The sequence below is a fragment of the Mustelus asterias genome, chromosome 11, assembly GCF_964213995.1.
Source record: "Mustelus asterias chromosome 11, sMusAst1.hap1.1, whole genome shotgun sequence".
NCBI lineage: Eukaryota > Metazoa > Chordata > Chondrichthyes > Carcharhiniformes > Triakidae > Mustelus > Mustelus asterias.
The window spans coordinates 27,578,372-27,599,423 of NC_135811.1; the positions used below are offsets into that span (position 1 = coordinate 27,578,372).

Consider the following 21,052-nt stretch of genomic DNA (forward strand, 5'->3'; position numbering starts at 1 on the left):
CCGGGTTCGATTCCCGGCTCGGGTCACTGTCTGTGTGGAGTTTGCACATTCTCCTCGTGTCTGCGTGGGTTTCCTCCGGGTGCTCCGGTTTCCTCCCACAGTCCAAAAATGTGCGGGTTAGGTTGATTGGCCAGGTTAAAAATTGCCCCTTAGAGTCCTGGGATGTGTAGGTTAGAGGGATTAGCGGGTAAATATGTGGGGGTAGGGCCTGGGTGGGATTGTGGTCGGTGCAGACTCGATGGGCCGAATGGCCTCCTTCTGCACTGTAGGGTTTCTATGATTTATGGCAGCTAGTGCAGTAAAAGGGGGCGTGCCCTCCTTCACTCTGACTCTGAGAGACTCGGATACTGGGCCCTGGTGAAAGGTGCGGTGCCTGCCTCTCACCCAGCCTGAGTCAGCTCAAGGAGGAAGAGCTGTGCCTTTGCTGCCTTTGATTTATTCAGGAACCCCTGGCTGAACGGTGTCATGTTCGGCACGATGATCTGCAGCCTGGTCCTGCCAGTGGCTGTCAAAGGTCCCACGGCCCCCTCCACCTTTTCTCTCGCAGCGTCCTCCCCAGGTTTTGAACCAGAATTTCTTGTCACATCACCTAGCATGTGGTCTCCCATCTTCAATTTGTGATTGCCTGTTCAGTTCGTTGGTGTTGTTCACAACCCTCAAATGTGGCTGGAAGTAAATCCCATCCAGAGGATTTGTTGAGCATTTGACTATTCTACTCCATCCATCTTCAAATAGGATAAGCACTTGGTATCCTGCAGATTGATGCCAGGTTTTCAGGGAGTTGTAATCTTTTTCTTCATGTGAAGCCCTGCCTCCTATTTCTATTCAGGAAATGTTGTGGTAGCTTTTGGATGGTGCAGGAAATAGCAGGAGAAGGCCCTCTTGGTCCTCGAGCCTGCTCCGCATTCAGAGATCATTGCTGATCACCTACCTCAGCCCCGTTTTCCTGCCTTACCCTCATGTCCAGAAATCCATCAATCTCAGTCTAGAATATATTTGATTTATTATTGTCACGTGTATTAGCATACAGTGAAAAGTATTGCTTCTTGCACGCTAGACAGACAAAGCATACCGAACGTAGACAAGGAGGGAGTGCAGAATGTAGTTTTTCAGTCATAGCTAGGGTGTAGCGAAAGATCAACTTAATAGGAGGTAGGTCCATTCAAAAGTTTGGCAGCAGGGAAGAAGCTGTTCTTCAGTCGGTTGGTGCGTGACCTCAGACTTTTGTATCCTTTTCCTGACGGAAGAAGGTGGCAGAGACTATGTCCAGGGTGCGTGGGGTCCTTAATGCTGGCTGCTTTTCTGAGGCAGCGGAAAGTGTAGAAAGTCAGTGGATTGGCGGCTGGTTTGCGTAATGAACTGGGCTATGTTCACGACCCTTTGTAGTTTCTTGTCGTCTTGGGCAGAGCAGGAGCCATGACAAGCTATAATACAACCAGAAAGAATGCTTTCTATGGTGCATCTGTAAAAATTGGTGAGAGTCGTAGCTGACATGCCATATTTCCTTAGTCTTCTGAAAAACTATTGAGTTAGTGAGCTTACTTAACTATAGTGTCGGCATGGAGGGACCAGGACAGATTGTTGTTCTGGGCACTGAAAACGTGAAACTCTCGACCATTTCCATTTCATCCCCATTGATGTAGAAGGGCATGGCCTCCTGATGTTGATGACGATCTCCTTTATTTTACTGACATTGAATATACCCAATGACTGAACGTTCATACCTCTCTGTGGTAAAATTCTGAAGGTTTACAACCATCTGAGTGAAGAGCTTCTCCTTATCTGTGTACCAAATGGCTGATCCTGAGTCCAGTTCTCAGGAAACAGTCTTTCAGCATTGACCCTGTCAGAGTGTAGGCCTTGCTCCTGAGACACATGACCCCACCTTAATTGCCAGACACATCAATGGAGCATTGTGGCAGCAAAGCTTCTTCATCAACTGCTGCAGTCACGGAGAATTGTTGGGCTTTGGGAGGCTACGAGGAGCAGTGCTGTAAATCTCATGAGCAGACTCGGGTATCACCGTTTCTTGCTAAGTCTTTCTTGTTCTAGCTGTTCATAATACTGTCCAGGGAATCATAGACATGGCACCTGCTGCAGAGAAGGTTGACCAACATCAAATTCGTCTGTACCCCAAAGGTTCCTCCATTATAGCTGTGAGGGAAACTCATAATATTATTAGTAATACATTCTCCAGAGTTCCAGCCAATTCCAATCATTTTTCTACTGAACCATCTGACTTACGGCCCCCATTCACATACCTGTCATGTGTCCCCAGCATATCTTGCAATACCTTGTGCGCATCGAGCAGAAGAAATGGAATCATACTGTATAGGAGGAGACCATTTCGTCCATGTCTGTCAGGGAAACATGGGAATTGGGAACAGAAGTAGGCAAAATCAGTCCATCAAGCCTGCTCCTCCATTCAATCAGATCATGGCTGATCTCTCCCTGGTCTCAAATCCACCTCCCCACCTGATCCCCATATCTTTCTTTCTCTTTTTTGATTAGAAATATGTCTATCTCTCTTGGATCCATTCAACGATTCTGACTCCTCCTCGCTATGGGGCAGCGAGTTCCACAAATTCACCACTCTCTCCTCACTACTTCATCTTTATGATTTCCCACCCCATTATTTTGCTGTGTGCAAGAGAAAGGAATGAATGAAAAATGGATTCTGAACAATTCTAGTGCATCAGTTTGGAGTGACCTTTATGCTATGACTTATTCCTGATTGAACCAACCTGAATATCTAATCCAGGTGGTACTGACTTTATATTCTCTTCAGGAGCAATAAATTCAAATCTGAAGTCTTAACCTGAAATTGGAAACATTTTGATAATCAAAACCAGATGTTGTAATTCTTTCACCTCCCCAGGTGGAGCAGTAGTTACTTTAATCTTGTGGTCCTTTTGAATGTTAGGGCGACTTTACAAGAACTGGAGAGCGAAAACTTGCGGGAATGATGAAAGATGGTTACAACTCTGCCAATCGGTATTATCTCAATCGCTTCCGTGATGCATACAGACAAGCTGTCATAGGTAAGAACATTGGAACTTCAGGAAAAATAAGAAACTTTGACCAATACGTAATAATGAAAAGGAAACAGCAACATTCTGTGCCCGCATGTTTCCAGCAGGTTTGATTTTACATTTTTACTTGCAGTTGAAATGAAGGATCTTGCGACTCCGATTTAACAGAATTAAACTGCATCCCATTTTGATTTTGTGATCTCGGTCATTAGTTAACCGGTTCTCGATTGTGTTAAAACAATGTCCGTGTGTTGGAGCACCAATATGTCTGCCACCTATCCCGTTCTACTAGAATACCCACTGGCTACCCAACAGCTTCTGATCAAAGTAGTGTGAGAAAGTTGGGCAGGTTGTAGTGGTCAGATTTGCACACCTTGACCTGTTACCTTTCCTTGCGCCTCCCCTTGCTTTTCTGCAGCCAGCTTGTACTGTGTAGCTATCAATTCCCTGATCAACAAGACAGTTTGGTAACTTCCTTTCAAGCTCCTGCAGCACTGGCTACTGCTGCGCCTGTTCCATTCTGTTGATCCTCTCCCTTTTGGGGGTACTCCAGAATCTCACTGCAGTAAAACTTGCTGGAAGCCTCCATTGGATTTCCATATACCATGAGTCACTAGTTAGCATACCATCGCTGTTTACTTGTGCGCTAAAATACTTGCAGCTGAGGCTGGGCTAATATAGATTGAAATTTATTACTGTATTGTTAGCTGAGTGTTTAGAATATCTGATTATGTTCAGTCCACCGCAGCAGTACACACGGGAAGCTAAGATCAAGTGTAGTTACAAGGCAAAGTAGGGTTAGAGGCAAGGGAATATTTGGACCAGGATGAGCAGATGCAGCTTGGTCTGCATTTTGAAGTTAAACACTCTTGTTCTTTTGTGCTTCCATTGTGCATATTCTCATTCACATTCCCAATGGAATCTACCAATATAAACCTTTCACACTGTAATGACATCCTCCAGACTGTGATGGTGCTGCAGTGCTTCAGGGGAGCAGGGGAAACATCAGGGTTTCCACAGGCAGTTTCCATTATAAACCTGGACACAGGAGTTTACCAGTGGCAAAGCTGATATACGGAGTGAGTCAATATTAAATGGATATTTTAATGGGATTTCCTTCACTCTCTGAAATAACTTCAGGGTTATTGAATGTACAACATGGCTCTCGGTCCGAGTCTCCAGCTTTATTCAGGGCTTTGGTAGTCAGTCAGACCCATGGATGACTTTTTTTATTCATTCATGCGACATGGGCATTGCTGGCTAGCCAGCATTTATTGCCCACCCCTAGTTGTTTTTGTTCAGAGGGCAGTTGAGAGTCAACCACATTGTTTTGGATCTGGAGTCACATGTCGGTCAGACCAGGTAAGGACAGCAGATTTCCTTCCCCAAAGGACATTAGTGAACCAGATGGGTTTTTCCGACAATCGACAATGATTTCATGGTCATCAGTAGATTCTTAATTCCAGATATATTTTTTAGTGAATTCAAATTCCACCATCTGCCATGGCGGGATTCAAGCCTGGGTCCCCAGAACATTAGCTGAGTTTCTGGATTAATGGTCTAGCGGTAATACCACGAGGCCATCGCCTCCCATTTCATAATGCCCAACTCCTGTGCACGTATTTAACATTGTTCTTCATTATTACTAATTGTTGACAAGTGTTGTTTGACTATTCTGGTGGATATATGAACCTTTGTGCTTTTATGGGGGTAAAATAGAGAACTACACACTGTATTGTGTTTAAATTTACTTGCTGTCATGTAGTAATCTCCTTCTTCGATTAGACCCAATGCAGGGAATCCCAGTGACTGAAGATCTGTACTCCATCTTCAACAAGGAAAAAGAGCATGAGGCCTTGCATAAACAGAACCAGAGAAGCCAACAGGAACAGTTCAGTCTCCTCTTGCAGAGTTACATGAAACTGCTGTTACCTGATGATGAGAAATTCCACGGGGGCTGGGCTGTGATAGATTGTGATCCGAGGTCTGTAATCGCAAAATGCATCCATCTCACAGAATTCTTCTTTCACACTCAGAAATTAAATATTGATGAATCTCGGCCTGTCACTCTTGATTAAGTGTAGAAAATGGCTGCACCACAGTATAAAGTTGTTTACTGGGTACATGGCACGGGGAAATGGAGGCCTGAGCCTGTTATTTGAAAGCTGAATTTTTGATGACGTTTTGAAATGTCCTTTAACTCTGTTTACTGGCGGTTGATACTTGCTCGCGCGATGTGCTTGGAATGGCAGCAAGACTGAATTGGCCTGTCTTGCAAAAAAGAAAGTCTAACCGCGAGAGAGATGTTTGAGTGCTGGGGGTAAAATGCATCACAGATTTGTTGAAATGAAGGGTTGAATTTAAGGACAAAAAAAGACACTTTTATTTTTTAAAATGCCCGCAAGTTTAATTTAAAATAAATCAGACATGACAAGCCTACATCGTCTCAGAAGAAATATTGGAACTGAGAATAATGTCATGTTTCCTGACTCAGGGTTTTGAGCTGGTGCTGTTTTGTAATGTTATGTTGCACGTCATTGAAAATATAATTTTTCTGATATGTTTGTGTTAAAATCTGATTTATGGTAGCTGCAGCTGTTGCATTTTATTCAGCATGCAGTAGTGCATGGTACCACCAAATGAAATATTTCCATGTTGATATTAACTGTATTGAATAGACACGCCTGGTGCCAGTTTCCAAATCATTGAATCCCTACAGTGCAGGAGGAGGCCACTTGGTCCATTGAACCTGCACCAACAACAATCCCATTCAGGCCCCATTCCCATCACCTCGCGTATTGACGCTGATAATCCCCCGACACTAAGGGTCAATTTATCATGGCCAATCAACCTAACCTGCACATCTTTGTACTGGGAGAGGAAACCGAAGAACCTGGAGGAAACCCACGCAAATGCGGGGAGAACATGCAAACTCCACAGTCACCCGAGGCTGGAATTGAACCCGGGTCCCTAGCGCTGAGAGGCAGCAGTGCTAACCACTGTGCCGCCCAGTGTTGTTTCTTCCTTGATGGCAAAGCTGTTTGTACTGGATTTATAGAATCATTCCAATAGTGCAAAAGGAGACCATTCGGTCCATTGAGCCTACACTGACAACAGTCCCACCCAGGCCCTATCCTTATAATCCCCACCTATTTACCTGCTCGTCCTTTGACATTAAGGGACAATTTAGCATGGCCAACCAACTTAACCTGCACATCTTTGGATTGGTAGTGGGTTTGCGATCGCATTGTATTACTGTGTGTAAGGAGGAGGGAGAGAATGTCGGCTCAAATCCTCGTCACCACTGACTTGATAACGTATTACACAAACATTTATTTCCATTGTGCTTCACTATTGAGGCTGTTCATGGTTTTAAAAATTACACATACTGATTTCTGGTACCAATTGTACAGTATTCTTCCAAATAAGGAAAGAGGCAGATTAATTAGATTAAATGTAGTTGAGAATTGGGTGTTAGCACTTAGAAATTTCGAAGTGATCTTTCCTTGTCCATCCATGTAATTGGAAGTGTAGAGATAATTAGATGTAACTTTAATGATTAAGTTGGAAGAAAGTGTTCAGGTGTTATCACTTTAACTAAGCTGCAATGCAATGTTGTGGTTTTCAGACATCTGTGATATTCCCACTTCTGTTTGTGGCTACCCTCCTGTCATAGGATTGGCATGGTTTGAGTTGTGAGCATTTCCTTGAATGCTTTAAACTAATTCAATCTGGATATTTCTGGAAGTCTGGCTAACTGTGCATCCTCCAGAGAATAGCTGAGTTTGACAATCCAATGAGACCTTGTTTTGGTTCTAAGTCTCCTGACTAAGGTCACACAGGATCTCTTGCTGGATCCACTGGGCCATCGGCCAAAACTGATTTTTGCTCGAATTCAAAATAGTGGATGAAAATCATGTTCACTTATAAAAGAATTTGTTACTTTCTTTCCCACATTGTGTAATTACTTTTATTAAGAACTTTTAAGAACAGTCCTGTGCCTGGGCAGCACAATGGTTAGCACTGCCGCTTCACAGCGCCAGGGATCCAGGTTCGATTCCTGGCTTGGGTGGATGACTGTGAGGAGTTTGCACGTTCTCCCCATGTCTGCGTGGGTTTTCTCCGGGTGCTTCGGTTTCCTCCCACATTCTGAAAGACGTGCTGGTTCGGTGCTTTGACCTGAACAGGTACCGGAGTGTGGCAACATGGGGAATTTCACAGTAACTTCATTGCAGTGTTAATGTAAGCCCACTTGTGACTAGTAAATAAACTTTAAAAACTTTAAACGTTTTGTGCTAGGGCAATAAATAAGTGTTTGGCTTTAAATGTCAATGTTAGTGGGTGAATGTTGCTATAGCCCTGAAGCAGATCACCTCCAACCTTGAACTGTGTTGACCTCTTGCTCTTAACGGTTATTTGAGCAAATGGAGGTTAAAGACTGTTTGCTGAATCCTCGAGTTGGAACGAATGGCTGAAACCCTGGGCTAGTTGGACAGGGTTTCATGGCGTGATATCTCTGCTCTCCCTCTTGTGAGGGGTATTTTCAATGTTAGAATGTATGAAGAGTTGATTCTATTGGAAATTTATATTGCCTGGAATTGTAATTCTTTTGCAGCCTTATCGATGCTACCCACAGAGATGTTGATGTGCTGCTCCTTCTCTCCAACTGTGCCTACTATGTGGCCTAGTAAGTAAATGGCCAGCTTGTTTGAAACTCCTTTTGAAGTTCGCAAAGATCGTTTCGTAGGCAGACAATAAAACCAGTGTGCGGGTATTCACGTAGCTGGTTTAAAATCTGACACCTTCTGTCTCTCTCTTGGCAGCTACGATGATGAAGTTGATAAAGTGAATCAGTATGAGCGGATGAACTTGGAAGACTTGGAGAAGATTGAAATTGGTGGGTTTGTTTTGATGCTGGTGCCTGGTTCTCATTACTGTACAGGGTTTCTCATTTGCCAAAGCGCCAACTTGAATTCCCATTCGACTTTGTGGCATTAACCTGTCTGCTGATTCTTTCTGTGACTGGCAGATTGATAATCTCATCTTTGGTTGCAAGACATTTCTGTGCATGCACCTGTGTATTTTTTAAAACGCCATATATAAGCTGGGAGTTCCAGTCCCTCTTGTATCTGAATTCTGTGATTTTTAAAATATATATCATGTGTTGCAGTTTTCATTAACATTTCCTACAAGTTGTCTGACACAATTTCACCTTGCAATAATAGTTTTGTTTAATATCATGCTGTGATTCCCTTAGAGACGATAATTTTAAACAAGGCGTTTGAATTCCCAGTGACCAACCTGTGCAAATTAGTTAAGTTTTAAGACTTGCCGAAAGAAATGAACAAAAATCAACATCCACTAAACATTATTTGATTTGATTTATTGTGTCACGTGTTGGGATACAGTGAAAAGGACCTGGGAGTCCTCGTTCAGGATTCTCAAGGTTAATTTGCAGGTTGAGTTTTTGTTAGTTAGGAAGGCAAATGCAAGGTCAGCATTCATTTCGAGAGGACTAGAATGCAAAAGCAATGATGTACAGCTGAGGCTTTCTGGGGCTCTGGTCAGAACACATTCAAGAGTCTTGTGAGCAATTTTGGGCCTCATATTTAAGGAAGGATGTGCTGGCCCTGGAAATGGTCCAGAGGAGTTTCACGAGAATGATCCCAGGGATGGAAAGCTTGACAAATGAGTGTTTGAGGACTCTGGGTCTGTACTCGATGGTGTTTTGAAGGATGAGGGGGGGGTGGGGGGGGGGGATCTCATTAAAACTTACAAAATACTGAAAGGCCTGGCGAGAGTGGACGTGGAGAAGCTCTTTCCAGCACTCTACCTAGGCCCACTCCCCTATCCCCATAATCCTGTGCATTGATCATGGCCAAACAACCTAGCCTGCACATCTGTGGCATATGGGAGGAAACTGGAGCTCCCAGAGGAAACCCATGCAGACATGGAGAGAACATGCAAACTCTACACACATTCCCAAAGGCTGGAATTGAGCCCGGCTCCCTGGCGCTGAGGCAGCAGTAATAACTACTGTGCCACCATCCTGCCCTTTGCTTTCTGGCTTTGGCCAAGAGCCTTGAATTCAGTAATGAAGAGAATTTAAATCAAGAAATTGAGAAGGTGAATGATATATTCACTTTTGTTACCAAAGGATTGGAATATAAGCACATGGATGTCTTGGTACAATTATCAAAGGGCATTGGTGAAGCTGCATGGGTGCAGTTTTGGTCTAAGGAAGCACATACTTGCTCTAGAGAACATGCAACAAAGGCTGTCACTCAACTGGCTACTGGAATGATGGGATTCACCTATGAAGAGTGAGTAGACTGGACCTATATTCCTGGGAGTTTAAAAGAATGAGAGGTGATCTTATTGCCTCAGGTTAAATTCTTAAGGGGTTTGATGGGGTTGCTGTTGAGGAAATCTCTTCCCTGGCTCGAGATTCTCGAGCATGGGATCACAGTCTCCGAATAAGGAGTTGGCTCATTGGGACTGAGATGAGAAATCTTTGGATTTCTGTCTCCAGAGAGCCATGGATTGAGCATATTCCAGACAGAGATTGATAGACTTCTGGGCCTTGAGCTTTGGTGCTGGTACAGGAAGGTGGAGTTGAGGTGGAAGAGCAGTCATGATCGTGAACAGCAAAGGAATCAGACCACAGAGCCAACTGACTCCAGCTTGTAATTTTTAGTCTTCAGATACCTATTTAGTTAGGGTGCATGACTGATTCCTGTTGCACTGCCAACCAAGCATGATACTGTGGCAAATACATCAGCTAAGTAGGGCAAAAAAAGTTTGGCCGTAATTGCTATTATTTTGCAATTTATTTTCGTTGTTCAAATGTACTTTTTCGAACAGTGCATGCAAACACGAATGACAAACTGGACAAAGCTACCTGGTACGTCAAGCTGGCCTTGCAGCATAGCATGCTGGCTGCAGGGTCATGATTGAGACCAAACTAACTTTCTGAGATCTCTCGCCCGGTCAATTCAGTCTGGATCCCCTTGGAAGAACTTCATGTACTTTGTATTCTCTCAGCTATTTTCTTCAAATAGGGAAACCATATAGAATATCCTGCTCTGCATATCTCCTTCTTCTGTTTTAGTAAGTCATTGTCGGGTACTCGTATCTGCCTTTCCTCAAACTTCAATACTGGAGTTAATTTGTACCTGGAATCGTCTTTTTAAACGATCCATTGAAGTATTTATTGGAAGGATTCGAACTCTTGCAAATGCCTGGGCTTTTGCACGGAACATGATTCTGTCAGCTAAAATTTGCTCAGTGCAGCAAATTTCTCAGGATGCAGATTCGCAATCTCAGGATATCCCAAAGCATTTTCTGACCAGTGGATTAGTTTGTAAGTATAGCGCTACAGTCCACGGAGAGACCGATGCATTTCCCTGCAGCAGAAGAACAAGCTTTCAGAATTTAAAAATTTCAATCAACAAAAATCGGACTTTATTTAATAGGTAGCTGATACACCAAATTAAAGAAAAGGGTGCTTGCACGTTAGCTAACAAATGCAACCAAGATGCATCTTACAAAACCCTTTTGCCTTGTGCCACACTCCTGGCAGATAAGCAACATCAGAGGAACAGTTCCACAGTAATTCTTGGCCCCCTAGCAGGCTCACTTCGCCCCAAGGTCAAAGCTCCTTCGATTTTTTTTTTTTAAATCCCCCTCGGCCCAAGTTTTCAGTATCTGATTAGTTTCCCCCCCTGCCCCAGTGGTTCCCAGTTTTGTCAAGCTCCAAGAGTTCGGTCTGTTCTGTTGCTTTCGAATAGAAAATGAGCTCCCCCCAGCATCCTGTTCCTCTATGGTTCTTTCTTCTTCGACGCTTTGCGCCTAAAAAAGCAACTGTCCTTTTCCTGTGAGACATTGAAAAGATGTGGAGACTGTCACTTGGCATTTCAATGAGTTACTGTTCGAGCTTCTCTCGCCATGGCAACCAGATCAAATCGGCATGTTTCCAAGCTGGGATGCTTATCATGATCTCACCATCCCCCCCCTCAGAACATTCCATTTCACCTCAAGTTAAAGGGGCCAATTTGAAAATGTGATGTAGGGAACACAGTCCGTTGTATTGATGTGATATTTTTCTCGAGTATCTTGCAATTTCTGCCCCATTGCTTTTTCTTAAAGAAATGTATAAAATGCTATAGGACAAATTTCAAAAGTTTAGTGGTGGTAAATTTTTTTTATTGTTGTAACTTTTTTCCAAAGATATACTTCATAAATTATAGAAGCATTTTGCATAACAATTCAACTTTCACATTACATAAAGTGCAAAACAGATCAATTTCTTTTCGTTCCACATGTATCACATTTGGGGGGAAAAAAAGTTTATTCATTAGTCACAAGTAGGCTTACATTAACACTGCAATTAAGTTACTGTGAAATTCCCCTAGTTGCCACACTCTGGCGCATCTTCGGGACTTTCAGACTGTGGGAGGAAACCAGAGCACCCGGAGGAAACCCACGCAGACACGGGGAGAACGTGCAAACTCCACACAGACAGTGACCCAAGCCGGGAATCGAACCCAGGTCCCTGGCGCTGTGAGGCAGCAGTGCTAACCACTGTGCTGTCCACACTTGTGTGTCTCACTTATGCTTCAAATTACATATTATATTTCATTATTCATTGGTTTCCAGCCCCTTAGTGCATTATGGTGGGAGGGTCAGACATTTTAAAAGGGGCATGCACATGAGTGAGGGGAAAATTGACACATGTTGTAGCTTTATGTTCTCTGTATAGTTCAAACTATGTTAAGATGCAAGTGAGATCTGGACTGGTGAAAGAAGTGAGCTTTTACCTGAATTCTTAAAAAAAAAACATTACATTTTGAAACTAATTTTTTTTAAGTTAGCCTACAGATACGAAGCATGTTGTAATATTAACACCTTTTAGACAGTGAGGCAGCGAAGTATTTTTTCATTCTTTAGCTTTTTTTAATAAAAGCTAAAACAGTCCTGAATTTTCAAAGCAAACAAAGCTTCAATCAGGAAAATAACTGGAGGGAGAGGAACATATTAACGTACAAATTAGGAGCAGGAGTAGGCCACCCGGCCCCTTGAGCTTGTTCTGCCATTAAGGCCAATCTAATTTTAACCTCAACTTCACATTCCTACCGTTGCCCAATCTTTCACACACCCCACCCCCTCCCATCAATCTGCCTTAAAGATATTCAAAACCATTTTTGGAGGAAGAGAATTCCAAAGTGTCTCAACTTTCTGTCTTAAATGAGTGATCCCTTATTTTTAAACAGCTGCCCCTAATTCTAGATTCTCTCACGAGAGGAAACATCCTTTCCACATCCACCCTCAAAATCTTACATGTTTCAATCGACTTCTAAATTCCAGCAGATACAAACCTAGCCAGTCCATCCTTTCCTCGTAAGACAAACCACCCATTCCAGGTATTAATTTGGTCAACCTTCTCTGAACTACTTTCAACAAAGGGCATGGTGGCACTGTGGTTAGCACTGCTGCCTCTCAGCTCCAGGGACCTGGGTTCGATTCCCGGTTTTGGATCACTGTCTGTGTGGAGTTTGCACATTCTCCCCGTGTCTGCGTGGGTTTTCACCAGGTGCTCCGGTTTCCTCCCACAGTCCAAAGATGTGTGGGTTAGGTTGATTGGCCATGCTAAATTGCACCTTAGTGTCCTGAGATGTGTAAATTAGAGGGATTAGTGGGTTAAATGAGTGGGGTTGTGGGGATAGGGCCTTGGGTGGGATTGTTGTTGGTGCAGACTCAATGGGCTGAATGGCCTCCTCCTGCACTGTAGGGTTTCTATGATTTCAACACACTTGTGTCTTTCTTTTAATCATTGCAGTGTTCATGTAAGCCTACTTGTGACACTAATAAATAAACTTCACGTAAGGAGACCAACTGTGCACAGTACTCCAGATGGGTACTCCACCCTTGTCCTATATAACTGAAGCATAACTTCCCTATTATGTGTTCGATTCCCCTTGCCATGAACAATAACATTATTAGCTTTCCTAATTACTTAACCTTTTGTGACTCATGCACTAGAACACCTAGATCCCTCTGCATCTCCGACCTCCGCAATCTCTCACTATTTAAATAGCATGCTTTTTTATAAGTCCTGCCAAAATGGATAACCTCACATTACACTCCATTTGCCGCATCTTTTCTCACTCACCTAACCTATCTATATCCTTTGGTTAACCTTGTGTACTCTTCACAATTTACTTTCCTACCTACATTTGTGCCATACTTAATTTCCCATCTATTATTTTGTGACGTTTCCGATGTCAAGAGGTCGGGTGTGAGGCACCCTCTTATTACACAGACTTGAACCATGAAGTAGGATAAATGGAGGGCAAGTTCAATGAAGGCGAAGAGACATGGGGGTTGAACAGGTAATTCAAAGAGGAAGGGTTTAGTTTGAGTTTTGAGGGTGGTTGATGTGCTGTTGGTGGTCACACCTTAGGGGACAAAGTGGAGCAAAAGACAGAGAAAATGGAGTTACAGAATGGGACCAGGGTCAATCCATCCACAACTTCCATTCTAGGTGCAGCCTGCAAGCATTAGTGACTCCTATCTCTGCCGTAGTATAAATCCCATCTGCCACCTTCCCACCTGAAAGGAAGACAAGCAGAAGAGAGCAGAGGTACAGAAAGCATAACTGGGAGAGCAATAGAAGGAAGGGAAGTCGGAAGCTTTTTCCCAGGGTGGAAGCGTCAATTACAAGGGGGCACAGGTTCAAAGTGAGAAGGGGGAAAGTTTAAGGAAGACGTGCGGGGCAAGTTTTTCACGCAGTGATGGGTGCCTGGAACGTGGTGGTAACATTTAAAAGGCATCTGGATGGGTACATAAATAGGGAGGGAATAGAGGGATACGGACCGAGTGAGGACAGAAGGTTTTTTTTAAGTTAGGACATGATCGCACAGGCTTGGAGGGCTGAAGGGCCTGTTTCTGTGCTGTACTTTTCTTTGTTTATTCTTGGAACAAGTTGGTGGAAAAGAGAAGTGGTGCAACAGTTAACAAGAAGACAACTGGTAAGAGAGACCATGTTCTGTGACTTACTGTACACCACCTTAATTGGTTATGGACTTAAATTCTCAAACTTTTCATTCACATGCAGAACGTTAGACCTGAAAAACAGCTATAAAGACACGAGTATATTCAATAAAAGATTTAATGAATCTTTGTGTACTTCATTATCAAGAGTGATGAAAGCAAATATTGTAATGGCTTTTTTTTTTTAAAACAAAGGTCCAGAACCAACTTTCTTTGGGAAACCCAAGTTTACTTGTATGAGACTACATTATAAACACAATGGAACAAGTGGATACTTTCATACACTCCGAGCTGTGACTCGAAACCCTGAGGAGGATGGGAAAGGTAACTCTGCTTCTGTCATCTCTACATAAGGCCTGATTTAATCAATTTACAGCAGGAGTGCTGCTATATGGGAGGTGTTCTTTGATTGGAAACTAGCCCAAAATGTTCTGTTCATGATCAATAATTATGTACCATCTTGTGAAAGATCCCGCCCCAATTGTTGTCCCCACACAGTCTGACGAGCCTGTCTAAATATAATCCCTTAACTTCATTTGGGACAACACTGAGGACTGGACAGAGGTAAAGAGGAAGAAACTGCCCCCAGCGTCCCTGTGTTGGAGGGAGAAAAATTAACCTCTATTCCTACCCCTTTTGGCTAGTCAAAAAGAAAAGGAAAGCGTACAAAAGGTTCAGAGAGCTAGGCGATGATGGGGATCCAGATGAGTATACGGCTTGTAGGAAGGGACTTAAGGAAATTAGGAGAGCCAGAAGGGGTCACGAGAAGGCCTTGGCAGGTAAGATTAAGGAGAACCCTAAGGCGTTCTATAAATATGTGAAGAGTAGGGTTAGGGCAGGGGAGGGATTTGTTCTCCCACAGCACCCCGAATGGCTGACTTTATGGTTGGACTTTAACTTGGTGTTGTGAGACTTCTTACTGTGCTGTTATGTTTGGAAGGTGAAGAGTGACCATGGTTACAAAATGCAGGGTATTAAGAAATTTACTTTGGTTTTTAATCCTCCCCACCCGCCAGCTCCCCCTCACAGCTGGTCTGTTACGCCTGGTGTGCACATGGAAAACAGACAAGGCACTCCTGAGCTACAGAGCCACTCTCTGAGCAAAACAAAAATTGCTGCTTTCATGAAACATTGAAAAAGCATCCCATTTTTCTCTCAAACCTTCTTGAAAGCAATGCTGATTTGTTTTTTTAATTGGCTTGCAGACACCCTTCAGTGCATTGCCGAGATGCTTCAACTTACGAAGCAGAACCTGGGACTCGATGTGTCAATTGTGGAGAAGAAATTAGAGAGGTGAGTTGGATTTGAGACAGCTTTAATTACCTTGTTAGTATTTCCTGTGTGTGTGGACAGAAAGTGGATACAAAGCAGGAGAATAAACTCTCACTCGAAACATTTCCATGTTCTGAGCCCGACAGTAGAATATTGCCCAGTTCTGCTTTCAAACTAGCAAAACGAAACACCTAGCTTCTTTGGTTAAAAAGGAAGTTTATAAACCTGGGAAATCCAAGAGTTGTTACAGCTCTTGTAAATCTATTTTTTAAAATGATGCATGTTTGGCTCTTTTCAAGTGATCTATCTCTCTTTGTAAATCCATTTCCCTGTCCTTTTATATTCTTCCTCTTCAAATACTTAAAAACAATTCTCTTCTGAGCAATGTTGTTGCCATTGTCTCAGTAGTTAAAAATGTTGCTTTCCATTAACTTGCAGCAATGGGGAAAATATTATTGTGACAATACTGAATCTCCTTGTCACTGTTTCAATTAGTAGAAGCAAACTTGCTATTTCCCCACTCAAAGCCTTTTCAAAATTATGGAGGCCATTTTTAATTTGATTTTGATTATTATTGTCACGTGTTAACCTAGTGAAAAGTATTGTTTCTTGTGTGCTTTACAGACAAAGCATATCGTTCGTAGAGAAGGAAAGGGGAGAGTGCAGAATGTAGTGTTACAGTCATAGCTAGGGTGTAGAGAAAGATTAGCTTAATGCAAGGTAGGTTCATTCAAAACTCTGGTAGCAAGGAAGAAGCTGTTCTTGAGTCGGTTGGTACGTGACCTCAGACTTTTGTATCTTTTTCCCCGACGGAAGAAGGTGGAAGAGTGTGTGTCCGGTGGGGTCCTTAATTTTACTGGCTGCTTTGCCGAGGCAGCGGGAAGTGTGGACAGAGTCAATGGCTGGGAGGCTGGTTTGCGTGATGGATTGGGCTACATTCACAACATTTTTATACCCCTCAATGTTCTCTGTCCCAATGCAAAGGGTCATGACTCTAATTACCCATTTCTGATACAATTATAATGAATATTTGTCATTACTTCTGTGTGGCATAATATACCTTCTATATTGGAATAGTGCTCAGAACTGCAGGCAAAACCATAAGGCCTTCATTGGTTTGTGTTTAAACCTCCATTGCCATTGATGAAAGATCTATGCATTTGCACCTTCAGATGTGACTGCTGCACCATTCTTACCATGTCAAGTATACTTCCTTTCCCACTCACATTTGTGCAACGTTTTTGTTAATAGTGAAAGTTTTCTCCTTATTCCGGTACTTTTGGTTTCAGATTCCAGCATCTGCGGTAATTTGCTTTTATACTCCCTTTCCCTTTTTCCCCGAACGTACTTTACAATTCTTTCGACTGAAGTTCACTCATCCCATTCCGTTTTCCGGTTTCCTCCTCTGTTTGACATGCTTCCTAATTTGGCATTGCCAACAAATTTCAGTATTATTCCTCTTGACCAAATTATTTAGTTGGAAAACAAAACAAAAGTGGCTCCATTGCAGTGGCACACTGCCACCTAAATCAGAGAAACATCCGTTTTACATAAGAACATAAGAAATAGGAGCAGGAGTAGGCCCCTCGAGCCTGCTCCGCCATTCAATAAGATCATGGCTGATCTGATAGTGGGTTCAGTTCCACTTACCCGCCTGCTCCCCATAACCCTTAATTCCCTTAATGGTTAAAAAGCTATCTATCTGTGACTTAGACACATTTAACGAGGTAGCCTCTACTGCTTCATTGGGCAGAGAATTCCAAAGATTCACTACTCTCTGGGAGAAGTTCCTCCTCAACTCTATTCTAAGTTGACTCCCCCGTATTTTGAGGCTATGCCCCCTAGTTCTTGTTTCCATTGTAAGTGGAAATAACCTTGCTGCTTCTACCCTGTCTAGCCCCTTCATTATCTTATATGTCTCTATAAGATCTCCCCTCAACCTTCTAAACTCCAATGAGTACAGGCCCAGTCTACTCAATCTCTCCTCATAAGCTAACCCCCTCATCTCCGGAATCAACCTGGTGAACCTTCTCTGTACCCCCTCCAAAGCTAATATATCCTTTCTTAAATAAGACAACCAAAATTGTACACAGTACTCTAGTTGCGGCCTCACCAGTACCCTGTATAGTTGCAGCATAACCTCCCTGCTTCCATACTCCATCCCTCTCGCGATAAAGGCCAACATTCCATTTGCCTTCTTGATTACCTGCTGCACCTGCAAACTGAGTTTTTGTGATTCATGCACAAGGACCCCCAGGTCCCTCTGCACAGTAGCATGTTGTAATTTTTCACCGGTTTAAATAATAGTCCATTTTACTATTATTCCTCCCAAAGTGGATAACCTCACACTTACCAACGTTATACTCCCATCTGCCAGATCCTTGCCCACTCACTTAGCCTATCCAAATCTCTCTGCAGACTTTGTGTCCTCCACGCAATTTGTTTTCCCACTTATCTTTGTGTCATCCGCAAACTTTGTTACCTTGCACTCGGTCCCCTCTTCCAGATCGTCTATGTATATGGTAAATAGTTGAGGCCCCAGCACCGATCCCTGCGGCACGCCACTAGTCACTGATTGCCAACTGGAAAAGCACCCATTTATTTTACCCCAACTTCTGACGTCTTGCTGTCACTGTTTGTATGATTGCGTTCTTTTTCATGTCATAAACTCTAATTCTTCGATTGTCTTTTCTGTGGCATGTAATGGAACGCTTTCTTTTAAAGAAACCATATATACAGCAAGCTAACATGTGGTAATTTTCATTTCTGTGGAGAGTGTTCCTGATTCCGATCTGGCTCGCGGGTGATGGGTACAGTGGGTGGCACAAGACTGGCACTTTTCCTTGTAAAACAGATGGCAAATGGGTGTCCCCTGCTGTGCCCAGGAAAGGTTGTTGTCTACCCAGGTTACAGAACGATGACTTGCGTGGTCAAAGCACCAATTTTCAAATTTATTTATTAGTGTCACAAGTGGACTTACATTAATACTACAATGCAGTTCCTGTGAAAATCCCCTAGTCGCCACACTCCGGCGCCTGTTCAGGTACACTGAGAGAACTTAGCATGGCCAGTCCATCTAACCAGCACATCTTTCGGACTGCGGGAAGAAACCCACGCCTACACGGGGAGAACGTACAGACTCTGCACAGACAAGTGACCCAAGCCAGGAATTGAGCCCAGGTCCCTGGTGCTGAGTCAGCAGTGCTAACCACTCTGCCACCATGCCACTTATCCGTGCCTTAACACCAAAATCAGCAGCAGCCATGAATTGTCATTGGTGGGGAAATGCCCTCCTCCCTCAATGCAAATATGGTCTGTCTGGCAAACCCAACTAATGGTAGAGGTGAGTGCCAATAATGGCCAATGTTAACTTAATCCTTTCTGATACAGTATGTATAGAATCATAGAATCTCTACAATGCAGAAGGAGGCCATTTGTCCCATCGAATCTGCACTGACAACAATCCCACCCGGACCCTATTGCTGTAACCTCACGCATTTACCCTAGCTGGTCCCCCTGACACTCAGGGGCCAATCAACCCACACATCTTTGGACACCTGGTGGAACCCACACAGACATGGGGAGAATGTGCAGACTCCACACAGACACTCGCCCAAGGCCAGAATTGAACCTGGGTCCCTGGCGCTGTGAGGCAGCAGTGCTAACCACTGTGCTGCCCCATTAACATCGTGATTAATTAATTAGGTTCTTGATTAATAAGGGGGTCAGGGGTTATGGGGAAAAGGCAGGCGAATGGGGATGAGAAAAATATCAGCCATGATTGAATGGCGGAGCAGACTTATTGTGCCGAGTGGCCTAATTCTGCTCCTATGTCTTATGGTCTTATAGAATAAAATGCAGCAAAAGGTGGAAAAACAACCAAAAAAAAAAATCATCAAAAAACTATTTCTCACTTTTTTTGGAAGGCAGTTCCTTCAGCAGGCAAGGTCCCAGAATAGTCCTGTATTCCCTTTCCACAGGTGAGGCTCTGTGTGGACAGAGCCTCATTCGATGCATTTGGATATAAATGTTGGTATAAGGCTGCGTATGTCAGTAGCATGGCCTCCTTATTGGCACTTGGTTATTTGTCGGAGAATGAAGTGGTCTTGCGAATTGTGGGAGCGAGACTGCATGCCTGATTGTTCAACCTGTGCCTTCTGCTTATCAGAGTTCAATGACCTCAACACGGGCCCCTCAAAATTTTAGTGTAACTCTTTATTTGCAGCGGAAGTGAGAATCACTCAGCTCATTGGCAATGAGGCACTCCAAGATATCACTGTAGTGTCTCAGGTCATGGACTTCAAACCACAACTTGAGGATTTGAGCACAGAACCTAGGCTGGTGCAGTACTGAGGAAATTTGGGAGAATGAGAAAGAAAATCCAAGACTTGTTCAAAGGTAGTTGACGTTTGTCTTGAAGGCAAACTATTCTTTGCAATAACATTTATCGCCAATCGACCCAAAATTTTGTACACTCCGTACTTTATAATTTGTAGCCAGGTTCTAAAAACATGTACTATTGTCTAATTAAATGGTCAATTAATTAAACTCAATTTTAAAACTGTTCCCAAATGCTTCCTTGATGTCTTTTTGTCCCTGTCTCCAGAGCCTCTTCCAGCCCCACAACTTTTTGAAATCTCTAATCCACTCCATTTTGAGTCTTGTGCACATCGCTGATTTATATCATCTTGTCTTTGGCAACTTTGCTTTCAGTTGTCTGATCTCTGGAACTCTCTCTCTCTTCTCTCCTCCTCCCCCCCCCCCCCCCCCCCCCCCAAACCTACTTCTGATCAAACCTTTGGGTCCCAGTATCTCCTTATTATGGCTTGTGGTCAAATTTTGTTTGTTTCTATGAAGTGCCTTGGGATGTCTTAACTATGTCGAAAACTTGCATTTATGCAATGTTTTTGTTAATAGTGAAAGTTGCCGCTTTCTCCTTGTTCCTGGACCAGTTTTTGGTTTATGTAACTGCTTTCAACCCGGGAAGGATTATTGTGAGCTGAAGTGTTGGTGTAAATATTTTAGTTATGCAGTTAATAGATTTTAAACACACAGCACTTCGAATTGTTCAGTGGGGACTGAGGCAAGTGCCTTGCTTTTTACATTGTGTTCGGTTTGGTGGGTTTTTTTCCCAGAATGGGGGAGATACTCCATTGTAAATGTTCTGGCTGTAGTTATACTTAGATACCAAAGATACCTACCAGATGAAGCATGCTTGAGATAATGGAGATGTAAAAGCAGCTTTTAAAATAAGGCTTGAGTTTTACCAGAAATAGATCTGATTACAAATGAAGGATTTTATCCCCATTTGAGTTTTCTTTTTAAATGTGGTATTTTTTTAAGCTTAAACCAGCATAAAGCAAACAGAATTCAGTGTGAATCATCAGCCAGAGGAAAGTAGAAACATATGCTGGAAGTGACCCCCCCTTTTTTTTTCCTTTATTGATATGAATAGTAAAATTTAAACCATTGTTTATGCACTCTGAACTTCACTCAGATGGTACAAAGAATAATGTGCGACTGGTAACTCCTTTCACATAATCTGGCTGTATTTAGAAAATCCGATCTGTAATCCAAAGACACTAGACTGCTGTATTGTTTACCAAGGGATGAGTGACAGGTCTTTAATATCAATAGTAAATTTAAATGGATTACTGTTGACCGCAAAAAAAAAAGCCACCCACAAAGCTGTAGCA

The 21,052-nt window shown here is 43.0% G+C and overlaps 1 protein-coding gene across 3 annotated transcripts in view; it reads left to right on the forward strand.

The window, feature by feature from the left end:
* The window catches only part of inpp5f (inositol polyphosphate-5-phosphatase F), a 236,849-nt gene that overhangs the window by 210,062 nt on the left and 5,735 nt on the right, over positions 1 to 21,052 (forward strand). For 2 of the 3 annotated variants that reach the window (XM_078223332.1, XM_078223334.1), the window contains 6 exons: positions 2,924 to 3,041; positions 4,818 to 5,016; positions 7,648 to 7,719; positions 7,856 to 7,929; positions 14,280 to 14,408; positions 15,290 to 15,377. In XM_078223332.1, coding sequence (XP_078079458.1) covers positions 2,924 to 3,041; positions 4,818 to 5,016; positions 7,648 to 7,719; positions 7,856 to 7,929; positions 14,280 to 14,408; positions 15,290 to 15,377 — 680 coding nt within the window. The remainder of the gene's footprint in view (positions 1 to 2,923; positions 3,042 to 4,817; positions 5,017 to 7,647; positions 7,720 to 7,855; positions 7,930 to 14,279; positions 14,409 to 15,289; positions 15,378 to 21,052) is intronic. The other variant, XM_078223333.1, reaches the window with a different exon arrangement.